Genomic DNA, 20,419 nt, shown 5'->3' with positions numbered 1-20,419 from the left:
AAAGGAAAAGCAAGTTGGTTTGTTACCAGTCTTTTTATAACCAATATAATAAAGAGATTTTTCTGTAGAAAATCCAGAAAAAATATTTAGCAGGACAGAAGGCTAATCCTTAGGGCATATCATTTTTGCAATTCATTAAAACTGCAAATAAGTGTATCTTCTAAAATGCAGTGACTGCATATATTGTAATTGGACTGACATTAAGCACTTCTTTTTTGGCCAAATTACTGTGACAGCTTTCCAGTATTTGACAGTGAAATGGCAGAACAACTTCACTATCACCACCTTCAGAAGTTCAGACAAAAATTCATCCTGGACCATTAAAGATATCTGAAGATACAAGTAAGAATTCCACTGAAATTCCAGTAAAAGTAAGGAACAGAAATTGAAAATTCAGCCAACAATATTATCTCAGAATATTGAAGACATCAAAAAACATGCATAAGGATCTCCCTGGAAATCCAGGAAAGCTGTTAGGTTACCTGTAGTATTTGAAAGAGCTACAGTGCAAAAGCTTTTGAATGTCTGTATCTCATATATCTGCTGACTGTAGTCAAGATGTGCCTTTACTACTGATATTTAGAGGTCAATTAGCTTCAAAAGTATCTTGTACTGGATTAACTATTAATGAGATTCATACCTCTTAGTAAAGTAATTTGGAAAACTCTCACAGTATGCTTTTAAATATTGTTTGTTGAAAGAGAACAATGAGGAAGGTGCTAACCATATTTACACACACTAATTTCTCTTCCTCTTACTGAAAGTTTGTGCTAAATTTAGAGCCTGTTTGGCACAAAAGCACATAGAAGCAGAAATGTGGCTGGTTTGTTATAGGCACATCTGTATTTTGCTTGAAACAGCTTATGGGTGAATTTATGGATCACAACATTATTTTCTCGGAATACAAATAATTGTATGTATTTAGAATCATGCATAATAAACATTTTGAAATGTGGTCCAGTTACGATTTGAAGATAATTTTTGTCACAAAGATTTATAAGCTTAACATTTTATAGACACTACAGCCAAGCTAAACACCCAGCTGGAATCCTTTTATTATGGCATTTTGTTATATATCCTTAAAACTCCCACCCTTCCCATATGAAATACTGGAACCTTATGTACAATTGATAGGATTTTGAAAAACACAGATGTTAAAAATGTCACTGGATAAAAGAATTACTGAACTGTGTTCTTCCTGAATCTGAAGTGTGTTATTAAAAAATAAGCAGAAAATGTATGAAAGCTTTGGGAGGAAGGGGAAGAATGAATAAAAGAATTCTGGAAAGTACATTTTATCCAACCAGCTATCAGAAAATAACAATGAGCTGTCAGAGAACAAATCTGCTTAACAGGAGGGAACATGTATGTCTTGTGGTGCTACCAAATCCTTCAATTTTGTATAAGTTAATTTAATGTGCTGCAAGTTTTTAAACCACATCTCTCCAATTATTAGATTTTTTTTTCTGAAAGTTATTGAAGCACCTAATAATTTCCAACCCAATTTAAGCTATTCTCAGAGTTTATATCTGTGTGAGACCATGAGTGGCAAGCAGGAGAAAACTCGTATCAAATGAGAAATCTCTCAGGTGTGCTCTCAGTGAGTACAATCCATCCTCTCTTGCAGCTGTGAAAGTTTACCCAAAATTGGAATCAGCTACAGTAAGCTCAACTTTCATGGAGATTACTTTAGAAATATTTGCTCTGAGGATGTATGAAAATTATAATTTCTGACTTAGGTTTTATTACTCCAGACTAGGGCAAGTTTACTGTCATTGAGTGCAATAGGTGTATGTGGACCCCAAGTCACTTTTTAGAAGAGAAAGGTCTCTTACCAGTAAATACAATTTCTCCTTCATGTCCCCTGACCAACAAAGCTTTTAGCAGCAAATATGATATAATGCTAATTTCTATATACTCTACAGTCCTTCTATTTACAAAGTCGTTTTACATTTTATTATATTCCATTGTACAACTTTACACAGTATGTCTCATTTTGATTCATAGTTCAGCAATTCAACATCTATTCAGATAATTGCCTTTCCACATCCTGCTATTCATTTAGCTTAAAAAAAAATAGTATAAAACAAGCACAGTGGTGCAATGTCCAGGCACTTTCAATGTTGCTCAGCAAAATAAGCAAGCACCCTGTTTGAAAGCATGGCAACTTTTTTTGTGGAGAAAAAAAAAATGAAGCAAAACAAACCAAACCACCCTGCAATTCAAACTTTGCTCATCATGGATGGTTTCAAACTTCATTTGTACAGTTCCAAGAATTCCTGAGGAGGCTCTGTAAAATATGACTGATATGTTTATATGTCAGCAGTGGGTCTGAGTGAGCAGTAACTTCCATCACCAGAGGTTCCACTGATTGCACAGAAGACATGGAGGGAGTCCTGCATCCACGGTGAATGCATTGTGTCTTCATGATAGATCTAAACAAAGCAAAACAACCATAAATTCAGTACAGTTCATTATGATAATGAAGCTGTTTAAAAAGGTATGCAAAAGAGATATCCAACCTTGTCTTCAAAGCTGTTTCACAAAGGCAGCGTAACAAAGAAATGAGAAAGAAGAGCAGTTTAGTGATTTCTGTAGCATTAATACATACACCATTCTGTGTGTTACTGGATCACTTTTAGTTACAACTATGCACTGTAGGAAAGAAACAGTTCCCTAGATAACAATTTTTTATTATGTCTCAACAGTAACAGAATTCTAATAGGTTTTCTGTGAGCATGGGGAGTACATGCAGCTAAATCCCAAAGACACTCACTACCTCTGTGTCCAGGTTTTGTACTTTGCAGCCTGAAGGACACCCTGACAGCACAGGATCCAGCTGGACTGGCAGAGCTGACTGTGTATTTATTTTCACCATGTGGTTCACCAGTCAAGTTAGTTGAAATTGCAGTAGTGAAACTGAGATCACTTGCCATCATAAACAGCCTCTGGAAATCCAGGTTTCTGCCAGTCTCTGGAATTTCCTGGACCTGTTCAGCTGCAGTTTATAAATTTTTTGTGTTTACACTGTAGCTTAAAAGATCTGTAAATCGGTCACAGGCTGATCCAGTGACTGCCCATCTGCTCTTGCATCTCAAATGCTGCTTTAGGACACTGACATTACATAGAAAAGCATATGTTGTTTGCAGTGAGAACCCTAAGTTAATGCACTATACTTTTTACATTTAACTGAGTAATGTTGTAAAATAAGAAAACTTATTCCATTAGGTTGAATTTGTTAGATATTAGGTCATTTGATGGCATGAGAAGTTCAAGTCAGCTGTTGTACATCATGTTGCACAACTATGAAGAACAGTGTTCATAAATATGGTATTTTAAGCTGCCTTTTGAGCTATTATAAGAAGAAAATGAAAAGTATATCCTTCCCAGGGAGCCTTTCACTTGGACATTACAGTCACACTTTGCCCATTAAACAAAGACAACACAGCAGTGGATAAATCAATTGAGGTAGCAGGGGGTGTGTTTTAACAATGCTCCTTTGTGCTAAAATAATCTTAGCTATTGTACTTTGACTGTGCAGGACTGAGTGATTTGTTTTTGATTTGACTATTGCAAAATTCAAAAGCCACAAAAGTTTCAGCAGCTGCATGCAAATTAGATGTCTTGGCACTGGCAAACAGCTTAGAGTGAGCAGATGGCAGCTCAGCTCTTATGAACAAGCCTCTCTGAGCCAAGTTCAGTACTGGAGTATGCAGGCAGTGGCAATGAAAAAACAGTGTGGCAAATGTGCAAAATCAATAGTTTGCACACTACAACAATGGTGGCCACGAGCAGAATAGGAGGGGAATCTAACAAAAGCAACAGGGATGCAGCAGTGACTCCCAGATGGATCCACCTTTACGCTCCTACAACAAAATTCATCCTCATCATGAGACTGTTTCCCTGAACTGATATTGTGCTGTTCTGTAACAAGACTCTGATTCCCATAAGCATTGTTTTATTGTAAATTAACCTTATTACAAACAGCAGCCTGGTGCAGTTGTATTATTTTTCCACTTGCAGATTTTTAACTTAGTGTAACAACTAATCAACAAACTGTGGAAGTTGCCTATCCATTTTTAGTGAGTTAATATGTTACATATTTAATTCATAGTCACACAAAGACTGTATATTGACTAACTGGGAGATCCTGAAAGCGTTTTTCTAAATTTCAAGTTGTATGGACCACAATGCAGTCTGTACTGTTGATTTTATATCCTTGATGCTATAAATCTACCAGCTTTCTTTTGTCATAATAAAGGCAAAATTAAAGAGCAGAGGCATGGAAATTACTTCAGAAAGACAGTTCTCATCTAACTTCACAGCTTAATACTAAATAGAAGTACAACTGCTCTTTGAATCTCTCATCTCTCTGATGCTACTATTCAAATTTTCCTAGAAAGATCCAAGAAAACATAAAATCATAGATCAGATAAATTAGCATGAATTTTAACAGTGCATATAAATGGCATGCTGGCATTAGGCAAAAATGATAAGAAAACATATATAAGGAAAAGTAACATTTAATAAAACCCTCTAAGCTGGATATAACTGAGGACATGAAAATTCTGCCAGAGAACTTTGACCTCTGATAATTTTCAAATACGATGCAGAACGTGGCAGAGGATTTCTGATGACCACAGCAGGCAGTGGTGTGTCACTGAAGACTCCACCTTGCAGCACTCTGAATACCAACATCAGGCTGAGACTTTCAGTCAACAGAAAGCAGTTTTGGGAATCCACCAACTCTACTGCTCAATTTTCATGTTCGCTTGCTCGCCCGTTTAGCTACAGAACATGAGGAGTGATCCCATTTTCAGTTCCCAGCCAGATCTCAGCTTAGTCAGTTTTCAAGCACAGAGAGCCACCTCTGTGGGCTCCCAATGTGCAGTACATGCCTGCTCGTGGATGATGTCAGAAAGCTCTTTCACCATATCCTGAAAGTTTGATTTTAGCCCCTCATGGTACTCCACTTGATCCTCCTTAATGAGACGCTCGTTGAGCTCCAGAGCAATTCCACAGGCTTGGATAAACTTCCTGGGGAGGAAAGGAATGAACTTGGGGCATTACAATAGTCCAGTCTTCTATCAAAGAAAGCAACTGAACAGACAGGCAAATCTCATTATTTCCCACCCCCTTTTCTCCAGTGTTTGGGGCAAGACATTCCAGGGGTATCCCTGGCACAGTGAATCAGGGAATGAAGAGGGACTGCAGACAGGTATTGCCTTTCTGCTGGAGCTCCCTTGAGCCTGGATCCTCAGTAGGTGGGACAGCCAGTCCTGCAGGGCTGGCCAGAGCAGGGCTGTCAGAGCTCAGGCTCCTGACAGCAGAGACTGCCTCCAGAAGGAAATTCACTCCATGGGGAGCTGTAATGCTCTTTCTGAGGCCTGTTAGTCATTCTTTGCTTCATTTAACACACATATTTTCATTTTTTATAAAACTCAATAAAAATACATTCACAACTGAGATGGAGACTGTGTTTGCACTGCAAGGCTGGAAAGTAAAACCATGCATGGCATGTTTTCAGGAATTACTCCCTGATTGATGGGTTACTTGGTACACAAAGGAGAATGGGATTGGTCCAAATGCTGCTTTCCTCATACAATGAGAATGGAGAAATGGTGAAATGGGAGTCACCAGCACAGAGTAAAAAATGCAGGGGCTGGTGGACAGCTGGTTGCACTTGAGAGGTGCAGAAAGGGTGTGGCAAAGACCCATCATACTGAGGTGAAATAATAGTTGCCTAATCACATCTTTCAAGTGGGGGGTAAAACTTAACCCTAAGGGACAGAAATTGGAAAAACACCTGTGCAAGTCACAGTTTCAAAAATTAGCAACAGAAACAAGAACAGTTCTCTTCCACCATAAACTGGGAAAGGATTTGCTTTAAAATACGTCAAGTTCATTATTAGCTAGCAAAAAATCCCTCAGAAAAACTGGCAATCAATGCACAATATCAAAGACCCATGAACCCCTGGACTGTCAGATCTCTGGTTTTCAAACATACTTCATGTGATAATCTGAAAAACCCACACAGACTGTTGAAGCAAGTGCTCAAGCAGTTTGTTCCATGGAGAGCACAGCCCTGGACTTGGGAATATATATCTTGGTATATATAATCTTAATATATATAATTTCATTGGCTTTTTTCATACATTTGAGCCCCCACAACCCCAAGACACTTGGATCTTTATGAGACATATCTAAGCATCCAGCATCTGCTGAGTTTGGAGACAGACAAAAATATAATCAGAGCAGGTACCATCTGCTAGTTTTTATTACATTAGAAATCCTACCTGAACATTTCTTTTAACTCATTCACCTTCTTAGCAGGATATTTGCTGGACTGGCTGTCACTTAGGAAAGCCCTGGCATAGGCCAAAGGACCAGCATTAACCTAGAATGAAAGAAGAAATAACTTATGCTAGAATTCCTGCTGAGATAAAAAGAGATATCGAGTTTGTTTCCTCATATTTTACTCTTATTTGTGTGGAAAAGCAGCACAGTCTGAGTCCTAAGATCATTCATCCAGCTGAAGAATCCAGGCTCACAAAACAGCTTTTTGTGCCTGATCCTTACAGTACAATCTTCAAGACTTAAGTATATTTCAGCAGTTACTTATGGTTAATTAATGTGCAATTACACTTGGACTTGACACTGTAAACACCACAGGAGGAAATGTTTATTCCCACGAGCCAGCTGCGTGTGCAGCACTGAACGTGGCAGGGAGGCTGTGCTGGAGGCTGCAGCCCTGAAGCCCGGGTAGTTAATGATTTCTGGAAAGTAAATGTGTTGTGAGCATGCCTCACCCTGAGCTGTGCACGTCAATGCAATTCTGAACAGAAGCAAAGAGACTGACCTGCACAGAGACACAGCCCTGCAGTTTGAGCTGCAGCTGGATCATGTCAACATCGCCAGCAGAGCTGCAGAGTTTCTGCAGCTCTGCTGTCTTGTCCTTTATTTCATCAGTAGCGACGTCAATTGGCTTTAAATTAACCTGATGTTCATAATTGACCGGAATTCTCTTCTTAACGTATGGAAAGGAGTTCAAAGCTAGTAGAAACAGCAAAAGACATGTATAGATTGAAAAGTCATGCAGCACATAGGCATACTCTTCATAGAACATATACAAGCAGATTCTTGCCCCTGGGGATGTGAAATCCCAAACAAGGCTATAATTTACCAGGAAGACTTTTTAATCTGTAGAAACGTGCACATAAAAACACAGGGTAAATTCTCCCTCCCAACCAGAATATTCTGTCGCAATTCTGATTAAGCTGAGAGAATTTAACCCATTTCTGGAATATTTTCATGAGCTAGAACATTCTCTTAATAGTTACTGATACTGTCTCATATTCAGATATTTGTACTTACTAGTTAGAATGGTCCTTTTTTTACATTGTTCTTCCACACTGCCATGCTTTTTTCCAGATAAAGTGTAAGGAGTTTCAAAAACAAATCTATTGATATTATGATTTCTTTCAAATTCAGTTTTTCTTTCAGCCATTTCTTTGTCTTCAAAGTAGGGTTTCACATAAGTCACTTGAATATGAGCATACTTGGGATCAAGGTCTTTAATGTTGACCTATGAAATAAGAGGGTTACTCACAGAAGAAGCAAAGCTATAAGAAGTTATAAATTAGAATTAGCTAATCTATTCACTGGGATCTGATTTAAAATAATTCCCTGCTGATCTGGCCTCACTGTATGAAGGCCAATGACATGCCAAACACCCGTTTTGCCCTCAGCTGGCATGCCTAGACCATCTACCAGCACGTAAGACAAGGAGGTGTGGTAGAAGAAATGCATCACTTGGTGCCAAACAAGCTGTTCCTGCAGCAGGCAGCCACATCCCCTGATCCATCAGTGCAGTACAGGCCTGAGCTACTCAGTCTTTTTGATGACCCCAGTTTCCAGACTGTGATCCCGTGCTCAGGCAGTGCTGGGCCAGCCAAACCTGCAGGCTTGCACTAAACCAGCTTTGGGATCACCAGCACTGTCTTTGGTAACCCAGATAAATCCCACTGCAGCCTAAGGGTGTGCACAGCTGTTGCAGGGAGCATAAATAAGTATTCCATATGAGAAGAAAGGAGATAAGGCTGCAAGGCCCCAGGAGATCTTCTATTAGCCTTGCAGCATCAAAGCAACAAGAGGTAACTCTGCTTCCAGTCACTTGATGCTCTGTGCTGGTTTCTAATGCCTTCAGCAAGGCTCAGTGCAATGGGGATTGCAATTTCCATTCATAATTCACACCTGGGAGCCACAGCAGCACCAGCACTTGTCAAGCTGTGCACCATGTCCACACACAGGAGCATGGGGCAACTGGAAGCAAGGTGTTTGTAAGAGGGTGGAGGAGAGGGCTCATTCTCCCCCTCCCACTGGCAGAGGGAAGGGATGCTCTGTCATCTTCCTTCAGCTCCACAGAGCATGCAGTTTAACTCTACCTTATTAGAATCCTGGATAATCTTTACAGTCTCTGACCCAAATTTTTCTCCATAAAGTTTAAGAAGTCTGAAGGAGATCTCCGAGAGGCCTGTCAGTTTGGGCTCCTTATAGACGTATTCCTTCCCATCTTCTTCCTCAAAGAATGTCTGGCATTAACCACAAAAAAAAAAAACAAACCACAAAACAGTGAGGAATAGATAGCTGTGTTTCTTCATTTGGGAAACTTTTATCTTAGACTTGCTGCTTGTAAAGCAAGCTTCCACTAACATTTCAGAAAGCCAAGAAGTTTTGGAAGGCTACGCCTCACAAAGTCTCACTGAACTTTGCCTGTTTAAAGCTTCCTTTTAAAAATGTTCTAAAGAAAATAAAATTCTTCAACGAACACAAGCACAACGCATCATTACTTGAGTACAACCAGTGAGAAATCTAAACTATGTGGGAGATGGTTTGGCCAGCATTTGACTTTTTGGAAGGCTGAAAAGAGATAGGCAGGAGAAGAAAAACCACAAAAACAAGGTACAGAGAAAGAGCAGAAAGATACGTGAGTTGAGGAAGCTCTGACAGCAGAGCCACAGGAACAGTCTGAAATTAAGAAATTTGTATAGGCTGCAAGAGACTTTAAGCAATAAAAAAAAAAGAAATGGGTTTCCTGTGCTTTAATTCCTCTTGTAATCAGGGAAGTGGGATTTGGTGTATTTACGGTAAATGGAGACCAAAACACATCAAAGGCTGTGCTTGCATCACCAGTCTTACCCATAATGGAAACAGCATGGGAACTTCATCCTTTGGTGAGCTGTTCCAGTTAGAACTTGTGACACAGCGTTAAGCTATCTGTGTGTAGCTGGAATATAAAGCCAGAAAAGCTTCAAAGTGCAAAACTGGATCAAGTACTGCTTGTCACAGCTCAATTTTAAGGGCTGATCCAGTTATTTCCAACTTCCAGAAAACTAAGCTAGCAGTTGTTTCCTTTTAACTGTTGCTAACCTTATTTACTTTTTACATATCCAAAGTTACAGAGAAGATGAGGGTAAATATAAAACGCATGTTTGCTGCAGCAAAATTCACTGCTCTGATATGTTGTGACAGTGACATTCAGAGGTACAAACCCATTATGGTTTCAGGGGAATTCATCATCTCCTTTAAAATAAGGAATAAAGAAAGGCAAGGCTTATATAATTTACATGGTGTTTTCTAAAGAGGGGTCCTGCACCTCCCCTTGGTTATGAGTCCACAAGCAGAAGCAGGTTGTTCAGAGACAGAAAGGACATGAGGGTATCACACTTTATTAACTGCTATAGGTGGAGAAAAAAAAATGTAACCACAACTGCTTTTAAACTCAGAAGACTTCAATGAAATATGGTAAGATCATGTCGCTTCCTGGGACTCTGAGCCCCAGGTCTTATTCAGTTTCCAGCTACCTCAGCTAACACAGGTACTACCTATCTCTACATATGTGTAATAAACACTGATATTCTGCCTCCAGCTTCTCTCATAACCTTTTACTTTGCTAATACCCAGAAGCAAGCAGCATTTTCTTGTAGAAAAAAATGTCTGTTACTACTAGTGTTTATTTACTATGGTTATAGTTATATGCTGTTACTAGTTATATATACTATACACCCTAAATTATGTCTGTGTAAACCTACAATAACTATGATTACAAAAAAACCCTCAGCATTTTCTGAACCCACTAAGGCATTTCCTAACTGCTGAGTTGTTTTAAGAAAAGCTTACCAGCAGAATCATAAACTTTATAATAAATCAAGTGCTCTTGGAAACAGATACAAACCCTCATCCCCAGAGTGCAACACAAAAATACTCATGTGGCTGCACCAGAGGAGCTCCTCAGCTCCAGGTCTGACAGAGCAGCAGCTTTTGGGGCCAGGATGCCTGGTGAGAGGTAGCTGGCAAGCCAGTGTATATACTCACTTGTCCATAAAAGGCCACTCTGAAAAAGGTTCCAAGAAGCCTCTTCCTTGTGTGCATTACTTCCAATATCTTAGCATATGCTCCGTGGAGTGTTCTGTACAGCTGGGTGAGTTTCTGGAAATCAGATTTTAACATTATGAGGAAAGCAGGATTTTCCAAGCAGCACATTCTAGCTAATACCAGCAGCTTCTGAGATACCTGAACACAATTCTCTGCAGAACTGAAACCTTAATTTCTAAAGAGGTTGAACTCATGAAGTGTTGTCTGAAAAATGGTTTTAAGTAGATGCTCAGTGTCAGGTCTGCAGGGTGCCACAGACTGCCCCTGGAGAGAAGGCAGACTGCACTGTCAGTGTGATTCCAGACTGAGCCTTCACATGCAGAGCAGCTGGCAATATTTTACCCAGGAAGTCTTCCTTTGATTAAAAACAGCTTTACAATGACAAAAATGAACCCAAGTTCAGTTATATGGCTGGATGTTCTGTCATGGCAGAGGGAGGGAAAGGGGACCAGTATTAAGCTGAAGCACAGGTCACAGCACATACTGGGAAGGAGCAAGGCTGGGAGCAGCTTCCTTCCTTCCTCTCCACTTGCCACTGAAGTACCCACAGATCTAGTCCTTTCCTTGAACTGTTCTCATTCTAGTTTTAACCCTTAAAAACTGCAGGTCTCAAAAAGAATCCAGCTTCGATGAGCATATGGAATGACAATAGGGTTTTTTTGCAGGAAGGAAGGTGGTAATTATTCACTAAACATGAGTCACCCATGTCATTAGCTTTGATAATGACCTTTCAGATCATTGCTTTTACTAATTTCTTTAATAACCAACAATGAAACGCAGTGTGTGCTTTACTGACACCAATTCAGTAACTCATAACATCAAAACCAAAAAAGTTCCCTGTTTTTTATTTCGTAGCAGTCTCAAAAATTACCTGCTCTATGCAAACTAGTTCCAAGTACCCACCTCAAACTCACGCCGCTTTTCATAAATAGGAATGATCAGTTTGGAAACTTCAGAAATTGTTTCATAACGCTCTGCCTTCCACAGGCCATCTATACACTGCTCCAGCAGCTCCACCAGGACCTCCTATGACAGCAACAATGGGTGGTGTTACTAACACTCCAGCTTAGTAGATAAAACTGTTTTAACTTCAGATATTTCTATCAGATCTCAGAATAAGTAATTGCAGTTACGTAAGTTAAAACACTGTGTATTCCTGGCCTTTCTAAAGACATTCTAAATTTTGGGGAGGAGGAAGGGGAAGAAGAAGAAAGAGGACAAGTTATTTTTTAAAAGTTAATTAATTCTTCATAAACCATTAGCATAATAGCCAGCAAGTATGTCCTGGTTATTTAGTTACTCCCCCAGGAAAAGGCAAAAACTCTGTGAGAGTATGGCCATGACAGCACTGGGGGTCAGAGGTGTGTGACTAATAAACACATCCAAGGAACAAGTATTGGCTGTGATGCCAAGGATCCTCAAGCCTTGCTGAACGGGCAGCTGGGCTGCAGGGGCACCTTGCTCAGCCATGTGGCTGAACCAAGGCAGCTGCACAGGGATGGTGCTGAAGTCCTTGTGAGACTTCATGACTCATGGGTGGATCTGCCCACTTCCCCAGTGCCTTGCCAGGGTTTCTGGATTGTTCTGCTACCACAGTGACCTGCAGAACAGCCTAACTCCAGGGGGACCCCAAGATGACCTCTCTCTTGCACAGCTTGCCTTCATGTTGTCCCTTCTTGGAAACACCACACCCAGCTGTGCTGGCAATATTAGCATTTGCATATCACAGCAGGAAAAGGTGGTGGTGCAGCTTTTTCAGCCCCAGTGCTAGAAAAGCTCTTCATAGGAACCAAGAACTTACATCAGTTTTATCTGTCTGAATCATACACAGAAAATTCTCCAAAGCAGATTTCTCCTAGGAAATTGGAGTAGAACGGTCTTGTTCACAGATATCAGTGCACAACTGCAATTTGTTAGAGCTCATATGACTGAAGTCTAAAACTAAATCCTAGTCAGATCTCGAATGTCCTGTATCCACAGTACCTCACAGGACCTCACCTCACTGTAATGTACATCCATCATGCCACCATCTTCTTTCATTGCACCTTCTTCGTCAATGTTGGGAGTGATTTTCCTGAAGGCAGTGCATCCACTGGGAAACAGTTCTGCAGCAGACAAAAGCAAATAGATTAGTGGAATTATCTCAAATGTGTCATGCTGCTGTACTTTAACCTGAGCTGGCAAATCAATATCACTCAACAATTTCTCGCTGCCCCACTCAACCCTGGTGGGACAGGGAGGAAAATCAGGGAAAAGAAGTAAAACCCATGGGTTGAGATAAGAATTTAATAATTGAAAAAAAGTAAATTAAGGTAATAATAATGATGTAGAAGGAGATATAAACCTCAAGAAAATCAAGTGATGTACAACACAGCTGCTCATCACCTACTGACTAATGCCAAAACCATTTCCAGACTGGCCCCTTTCCAGGTAAATCCCCAAGCTAATACATTGGGCATGCCATTCTGAGATGTGAAATATCCCTTTGGCCATTTCAGGTCAGCTGCCCCAGCTATTCTACCTCCCAGGTTTTTGTGCAGCTCCTCGCTGGCACGGCATGAGACAGTGAAGAATTCCTTGGCTTAGAGTAAGTGCTACTGAGGAACAACCAAAGCAGCCATGTGTTGTCAACATTACTCTTACACTGAAGCCAAAACAGAGCACCAGCTACCAAGGAAGAAAAGTAACTCTTATCCCTATCCTGCTATTGCTGGAGAGCTGGGTGGTAAGCACACAGAACTGTACACTCCTAGCAAAGCAGCACAGTCAAGTACCCCAAAACTTTGGGTAGTTCAGCCTTTACTGAATCATTCCAGACTCTGTATATGTAAAGAGTGCCAGTGACAGAAATAACTTAGTGTTCAAACTTCATTTAAAATTCCTTTGCACTTGTTCCTCTTCCCTTTTAGGAGTTCTCCTTTACCACTACTTGTGGTAAGCAGCCTTTGTGTACAAATAAAACATTGTGAACTTTCAATACCCCTCTCTCTGCAGCCATGTGAAATGTGCATATATATCACAAGAACAAGTCCTGATTTTTCCCACTTTGCCAAGACGAAGTACAGAATTTGGAGGGACTCCAAGACCCCTGAGCAGGGCACTGAAGAACTTTCCAGCCAAGGCAGTGTATATAACCAGCTTTCATGCAGCCTCAACTTTCTGAAATGTTAAGGGTCCACTTCAACAATTACTCCCTTACATGGAAATGAGAAATGGAGTCAATATATCAACTGTGGAACAGGTATTTAAAAGAAAACCTTCAACGTGGTGTAACGTGAGAACACACAGCTCTGTCCTTCCTTCCTGTTTTGCACTAAGCCACAAAACTCTCCTTTTTTATGCTTGTTCTTTATATATGTGTATGGTTAGGCTACAGTCTCATTTCTTGACTGAATTTTGACTGCTTTATTCTACAGTTTTCTGTACTGCCTATAGTAATAATTCTGATGATCATATTGAGTCGGTTTTTAACACGGCCTTCCCCAGTGAGCACACTTCCTAATGTAAAATACAAGTGAACATTCAAACCAAGACATGATGTGTTGGCTCTTATTTCACTCAGCACCATGCTAGCACATCTGTCTAAGTAAACAGGTAGGAACAAGATTCATTTTTTAAAAACATCATCTTCTAGCTTTATACACTGCAAAATTTTTTTTTCCTTTTTAGCTTGTCTATAAAATAACCATTTACCAAATTGAGAGAGCCTTGTCTTTAGAAAGACTCTGACACCCCCAAACCCCACCATCACCTTCCTCCTGTCTCCCGAACAGCAGGCACTTACTCTTCCTGTGCAGGAACTCTGCAACGAGGGCTGCTACGTGAACGTAACACATGGCTGCCTGCAAAGCACAAAGGGAAATTATCAAAATGTCATCTGGAGATCTGTTCCACTGTGCACCATCAGTTGGTGCTTTCAACTGCACAAATCACCTCGGAGAAGTCTCCGTTCTTCACGTGTATCTTGGCCATGCTGTCCAGCCACGTCTTCCGGAGCTCGGGGGTACTTGCGTAAGACTTGGCCAAACTGTACTGGAGATCAACCAGCATTTCTGGGTCCTTCTCATGCTCTTTCATCTGAGCAGTAGCCATGAGCACTGTGCGGATTCTCTTTGTCAAATCTTTGACTTCGGAAGGAAAAGCTGTTGCCTGACACAAAACAAATTGAATTAGAAGCTAATACAGAAAACACAGGCTTTGTCAAGGAATGACCCCCTCAGCCAACATTTCACTTACCTGAAAACACTGAGCACACAGTAGATAAATCTAATTAACCCTTACTGAACTCACACTCACAGTGTACAGTGTTTCAGCTGCATTCAGAGGCATTTCAGTCATGACATGCACAGGGCCCATCTCCAGGTCGTGCCCAGGATGCCAGGCTGGCTGTTCCTGTGCTACAGTGAGGCTGCCACTTTGGCATCCTGAGGAGCTGCTGTGGGAGCAACACAGAAGTGCTCCATGCATGCAAATATCTCTGGATGAAACCACAAACCATGGTTCCAGTATTTTTTCATGTAATTCAACATCTGGTTTGTTAGGCTCTGATGTGGTCTCTCTTCAATTCCTAAAGCACTGAAGGCATTTGTAGAGCTTCCCACCACAGGAATGTAGTAGAGAAGCACGTGCTCTGATCTGATCCCCTGCTTAGAACTAGGCCAATGTTGAGTTAGACCAAGGCTTGTCCAGCCAAGTTCCACAATCTCAAAATAGAAAATCCACCTCCTTTCTAGGCCCTGCCCCAGGGCTGCACAGTGCTCTTGGGAAATATTTTTTTTCTTAAGCAAAACTGGAATTGTCCTTGCTGCAGCTTGCATACACTGCCTCTTGTCCTGCACTCCACACCTCTGAAAAGAGTCTGACTGTGTCTCTATAAACTGCCTGCTGTGGAAAGAAGCAGGCAGGCTCCCCCTCAGCTCTCTCTCCCCTCCATGATGAGCCTGGTTTATGCTCCCTCTCCTCAGATTCCTGTACCCCAGCTGCTACTGTGGCTGTGCATGGCATTCTCTCCAGTGTGTTGAAATGTCTCTTGTACTCTTGCACTGACACAAATACAAAAACTCGACATAATGATCATCTCATGATGCAAATTACAAGTAACGTATGGCTCAGTAAAACCCTTACCAACATCTGTGTACAGAAAAGAACTGAAGTTTTTGCCAGGTATAACCTAACCCTAGCCTATAAATTTGTTAGATCACAACTGAACACCTAATGGAAGCTCCCATTAAGTCTTTAGGTCATAGGATAACCGTGGAACTGTAAAAACACTTCCCATTTCCCCTCTCCTGCCTTGGCAGCTACTCTGTGTGAAATGGAGCATGTTGCAATTGCTCAGTGGATTGGGTACAAACCACTAATTCTAGCACAAAGACAGGCAATTATTTTCCAAAGAAATAAAACCATTAATCTCCATATAAGAGCTCTTAACATTACTGACACTCAGTTGAATGAAACTAAATCCTGCTGATTATTACTTTCAGGCAACAGAAATACCAGACCCTCCCTCGTCACTTCTCTCAAAGCTGGGAGTTCCTGGAAAGCTCTTTGGACAATCTTGCAAGAAGAATATGGCAAAGCACAACCTGAGCTGCTGGGCACCCTCCCCTTGGTGTGAGGCCTCACATTTGGAGCATGATCTGCCTGAGCAGCTGGTCCTATTGCTGCTGGCACCACACTTGTTTACTGAGCAGCCTACTACAAGCCTATAAATCACAGTTCCAGTCAATAGCCTAACCCTTTAAAAGAGTTTCCTGGAGTCTGTCCCCAGGCTTGCATCAATGGCTGATACACATCTCCAACTCACCTTCATGGGCCTGTCGCTGTTTGCAAAGTTGTTAATGATGAGCAAGGAGTCCTGAAATCTGGTCCCACCACTGAGGGCAACATCTGCAATTAACTGGCTCACTGCAATTATTATCTGTGGGACAAGATAGAGGCTTTATTTAAACAAGCCCTAATAAAAGGGTTTTATTAAGGTCACAGTAAATAAAATTATCACAGGAAAGCATCACATCTTTTCCACCACGCAAGCAGTGGCTGGCGTTGTGGCTCAGCTCTCACATCTCCCAAGGACAGACACTCCCCAGAGGACCAAACTGCTTTGCAGAACTAACAATCCAACTATTAAAATATGAATCCCTGTTTGGACATTAGCTACCTTCTTCTGTGATTCTTTACAACCCAGAGGGTATTCATCTGTCCCCCATGGTATCTACATTTGCTTCAAAAACTACCAATGCCAAAAAAGCAGCTCCAAGGAAATCCCTTCTCCTGCCTCAAGGACAGCTGTCCTTTCCACCCCATCCCAGCCAGCCTCTGGCACAGAGGAGTACTTGATGGCAATTTTCTCACCTAACGGTGCCTAGACCAGTCACTGGAAATAGGAATTAGGCAAAGCCTGGAAAGCAGGAGGATTTTTGTCCATATGGCAATGGCAGGCTCCTCTGCAGCTATGGGGTCACAGAGCTCTATTGCTGTAACTGTTCATTACATCTGAGGTGTCCTGCCTTTAGCTTTTCTCCAGCCACTGACCTGAAGATGTGTTCTCAGAAACGTTTTCCTTTTGGTGAACTCAAAATTATTTCTCATCAGGAGGTACAGAAGAGCAGAGGCTTCGTTCCTCGTGGAGGATACCTTGGAAGTGCAACACTTCAGGATCTCATAGCAGAGGGCAGCACACATGTTCACCCTTCCTTTGAAAAATGCTGAGGGAAACTTCACAAGAGACGTGCAAATATTAGAAAATACACCAGTAAATGGCATAGGGTTCAGATGGGTGGGGGGACAGGGCAACAAACTAAGCTCCAGCCTGGACAGCCTCAGCAAAACTTCTGCCAGATTTCTGAGCCTGAAAGCATTTGTGGGAATGAATTTGGGGCCTATTTTTAACCACATTTCCTAGAGCAATGTGATCTTTGCTGTCACGTTTCTTGGGGATGTGATTCCTTATGTCCAGCTAACCCTTTCCCTGACAACATCTGGGTTTATTGGCAAATTCTCACCAAATCGGACTGATAGAATTACATTCTTACAAAAGCCATAATCATAAGCAGTGGGGCAGAGAGGAGGGCTCCCACAGACATTCCCACCACAAGGTGCTATCATCTGGAACATCAGAAAATCCATTGGAGCCCAACTAGGAATACAGCCTCACTGTGAAATGTGACCTGCTCACTCATCTACTTCTACATGATCCCCCAAAAACATCTAAAATCATGCCTGCATGCCCTCAGGAATGCAAACAAGGAACTGGCTTGTCCCTCAGAGCTAAAATTCAGCCAGGGCCATCCAGGGAGCAGCAGGACCAAGCCAAGGCACAGTGCAAGTTCCCTCAGTCCAGCGGGGCGCAGGGACCTGCAGCAGGGAGAAGGGAACAGCAGCACCCTGGTGGCCTGTCTGTCCCCCCACCAAACACCTGAGCACAGCTGTCAGGGCAAGCTCAGCCTGCCTGGAGAGGGACACCTGCAGCAGAGCCCTGTCCCAGCGGGCAGCAGCCTCCTGGGGATGGCAGGGTGTGTTCCTCTGGCTGTGGTCACACGAGGTGGCTGGCAGGGAGGTGACACCACACTTGGCTCCCTTCCACCTCAGCCACAGCAGGCTGAGCACAGGGAAGCAGAACAAGGAAGAGCTTTGTGCTGGCACGCAGGGACCTGCTGGGGAGGGGAGATGCCAACACCTCCCGAAGCGGGGAGGCTGCTGGGGCATTGCACAGCAGCACTCTGCTCCTTCTGCTGCAGCTGGCAGCCAGACCCAAAGAATTTCCTGCCAAAAAGAGGCAACAAAGTAATTGGAAAGATGTGTTCAGTTTGTTCAAGACCCCATGGTCCTCATGGGGCATGGTCCATTAGCCACTTTTATCTGCCCCACTGCCTTCTGCTCATGGGAGATGACAGTAAATAGAATCAGTCAGAGGCTGGAGCTGTTACTGTGGCCCTCCACTCCTTGCATTAAGCATGTATGTTCCAGGAAAACTTGTAGGTACTGCCATGGCTAACACCACAGCGTGCTGGTGACAGGGCATAAAACAGGGATCTAGGACCTGTGGCCAGCAACATACTGGGATTGCACAAAGAAACCAGAATTAGGACACAAAGCACTTTTTATTCACTGCCTCTGGCCAAAAATTATCTTCAAAAAACAAAATGGGAGAAAGAAGCAAAGAGGCACACAAACATCATAATAACACAGGGCCACACAGATCATGCGTGCACCTGGGAAAGGAGCCCCAAGGAACTGCTGCCCACTGCAGGGCTGTGCTTCCCCAGAGCCAGGCAGGATTATGGTCAGCACTGGGCTTAGCCCAGAGCTGGCCCAGCTGTGTGACAGGGCATGCACAGACAGCACAGCCATGGCTGGCACCTCTCTCAGCAGGGACACCACCTGCCAGCAGAGGCTTCCCAGACACTTCCAATGTGCAGACACTGCTAGGGACAAAGCCCTTGCCTGGGAAGCTGCTGCAGGAGGAGCCCTGTGCACTCCCCACCAGCTCTGGAGGAAAACCTGTGCCCTTTTCACAGGGAACCCGTGTCCCTTCCTGGAGACCAAGCCCAAGCAGATGGCTGCTGGTGCCAGGTGCAGGGAAGCAGATCTGGGGTGAATGGCTGCTGCAGGTCTGGCCAGGTGCTGCCTGTGGTCCCCAGCTAGCTCAGAACACCGGGAGAGCACAAAACAGCCCCTGTGGTGATGCACAATGCAGGAGCCCATTTCTGATCCAGCCCAAATACAATGGACCAGAGCAGGGCTCAACCCAGCAGCCAGCTCCCAGAGAGGCCTCAAAGGGACAAGAGGGCAGGACAGACATGGGGACAGGCAGGTCTGAACTAGGAAGGTAGGTCTGAACTAGTTCTTAATGCACATTCCTCCTCTATGCATGTTTTCCATTATAACCTTTAATTTAAAGACCATTCCTAAGCATGCATATAGGTATTTATATATTTATTTATCTGTTATTGCCCTGAAAAGACAGATTCAGTCCTTAAGAAAACCTAGAGTGTGAAACAAGAACAATCTAGCTTCTGTTGGTTCTTACCAGCCAGTAAAACAGAGGAAGCTTTCTTGCCAAATTCCCAGAACACATGCATGCAACCAAAGATGCAAATAATCACAGAATTTTTGTTCTTTGCTCTCTTGCAACATTTTTTAAGTATTTTGCCTATCAAATAACTGGATTTAATGCAGAAGACAAATTTTGGGATGCAGAATACATCTCAAGAGTTTTTTCCCCTCCAGCAACCATTTGCTGTGACCACAAATAAGAGGGGGATTCTTTTCATTGCAATTATAGCTACAGAAGGCCATAGAAATGATAAATTTTCCATTCTAGCTGTGACAAAGGTATAACTCCCATTTGCTTTTCTGGAAGCACAGCTAGTAGAGCACAGCTAGTATTTGAAAACAAACTTGCAGGAAAACATTTAATCCTTGACTTGTCATGCAATGTAGTGACCACCTGCCTTGGCTACTATAGCCACTTCAGGCCTCAGAAGAACCCTTGAGAAGACTTAAAAGGAACTTTAGCACTTCTGTGGTTATGAAGCTGGCAAAGAAAACACTTCCTCCTTCTAGATACCATCTGCTGGGTTCCTATCTTGCTTTTACAGAAGCCATATATATCCTGTCATAGGGGAAATGTGAGAAAGCTGAAATCAATAATTTGTATCTTTAAAGACTGTGAATTTCATCTTTAGTGATGTGAAATTCAGGATGGATTTCCAACTTTGATTTTGGCATAAATCCAAGTAAACAATCCCACTGCCCCATCCTTGCAGCAGCCAAGCATGCAGCCTCCTTGCTGCCACTGATGTTTTGGAAAGCAAGTGTGGAACCCCTGAAGGGCTCCAGGCTTTGAAGGCTGACAGTGAGATCAAACTGAGCAGGTGTGCATGCTTGGCTTCACTTTTAAAAAAACCCACAGAAAATATGCCAGGGAGGCAAGGAATGTCTATTATTTGCTATAGGCACAAAACAAATATTTCTGGCTCAG

The 20,419-nt window shown here is 42.4% G+C and overlaps 1 protein-coding gene across 2 annotated transcripts in view; it reads right to left on the bottom strand.

The window, feature by feature from the left end:
- Positions 1 to 1,031: 1,031 nt before the first annotated feature.
- The window catches only part of DOCK11 (dedicator of cytokinesis 11), a 77,403-nt gene continuing 58,015 nt past the window's right edge, over positions 1,032 to 20,419 (bottom strand). Inside the window, exons 41-53 of one of the 2 annotated variants that reach the window (XM_030272557.4) lie at positions 16,969 to 17,151; positions 16,241 to 16,354; positions 14,368 to 14,583; positions 14,219 to 14,276; positions 12,433 to 12,539; positions 11,338 to 11,460; positions 10,375 to 10,488; positions 8,445 to 8,591; positions 7,375 to 7,585; positions 6,860 to 7,053; positions 6,297 to 6,397; positions 4,899 to 5,037; positions 1,032 to 2,435 (exon numbers count right to left, since the gene is read on the bottom strand). In XM_030272557.4, the coding sequence (XP_030128417.4) occupies positions 2,313 to 2,435; positions 4,899 to 5,037; positions 6,297 to 6,397; positions 6,860 to 7,053; positions 7,375 to 7,585; positions 8,445 to 8,591; positions 10,375 to 10,488; positions 11,338 to 11,460; positions 12,433 to 12,539; positions 14,219 to 14,276; positions 14,368 to 14,583; positions 16,241 to 16,354; positions 16,969 to 17,151 (1,830 nt within the window). In that variant the 3' untranslated portion in view covers positions 1,032 to 2,312. The remainder of the gene's footprint in view (positions 2,436 to 4,898; positions 5,038 to 6,296; positions 6,398 to 6,859; positions 7,054 to 7,374; positions 7,586 to 8,444; positions 8,592 to 10,374; positions 10,489 to 11,337; positions 11,461 to 12,432; positions 12,540 to 14,218; positions 14,277 to 14,367; positions 14,584 to 16,240; positions 16,355 to 16,968; positions 17,152 to 20,419) is intronic. The other variant, XM_030272555.4, reaches the window with a different exon arrangement.

This window comes from Taeniopygia guttata, chromosome 4A (assembly GCF_048771995.1).
Source record: "Taeniopygia guttata chromosome 4A, bTaeGut7.mat, whole genome shotgun sequence".
Lineage (NCBI taxonomy): Eukaryota > Metazoa > Chordata > Aves > Passeriformes > Estrildidae > Taeniopygia > Taeniopygia guttata.
The sequence above is the reverse complement of the archived record's forward strand: the minus strand, read 5'-3'. Positions and strand labels throughout refer to the sequence as shown.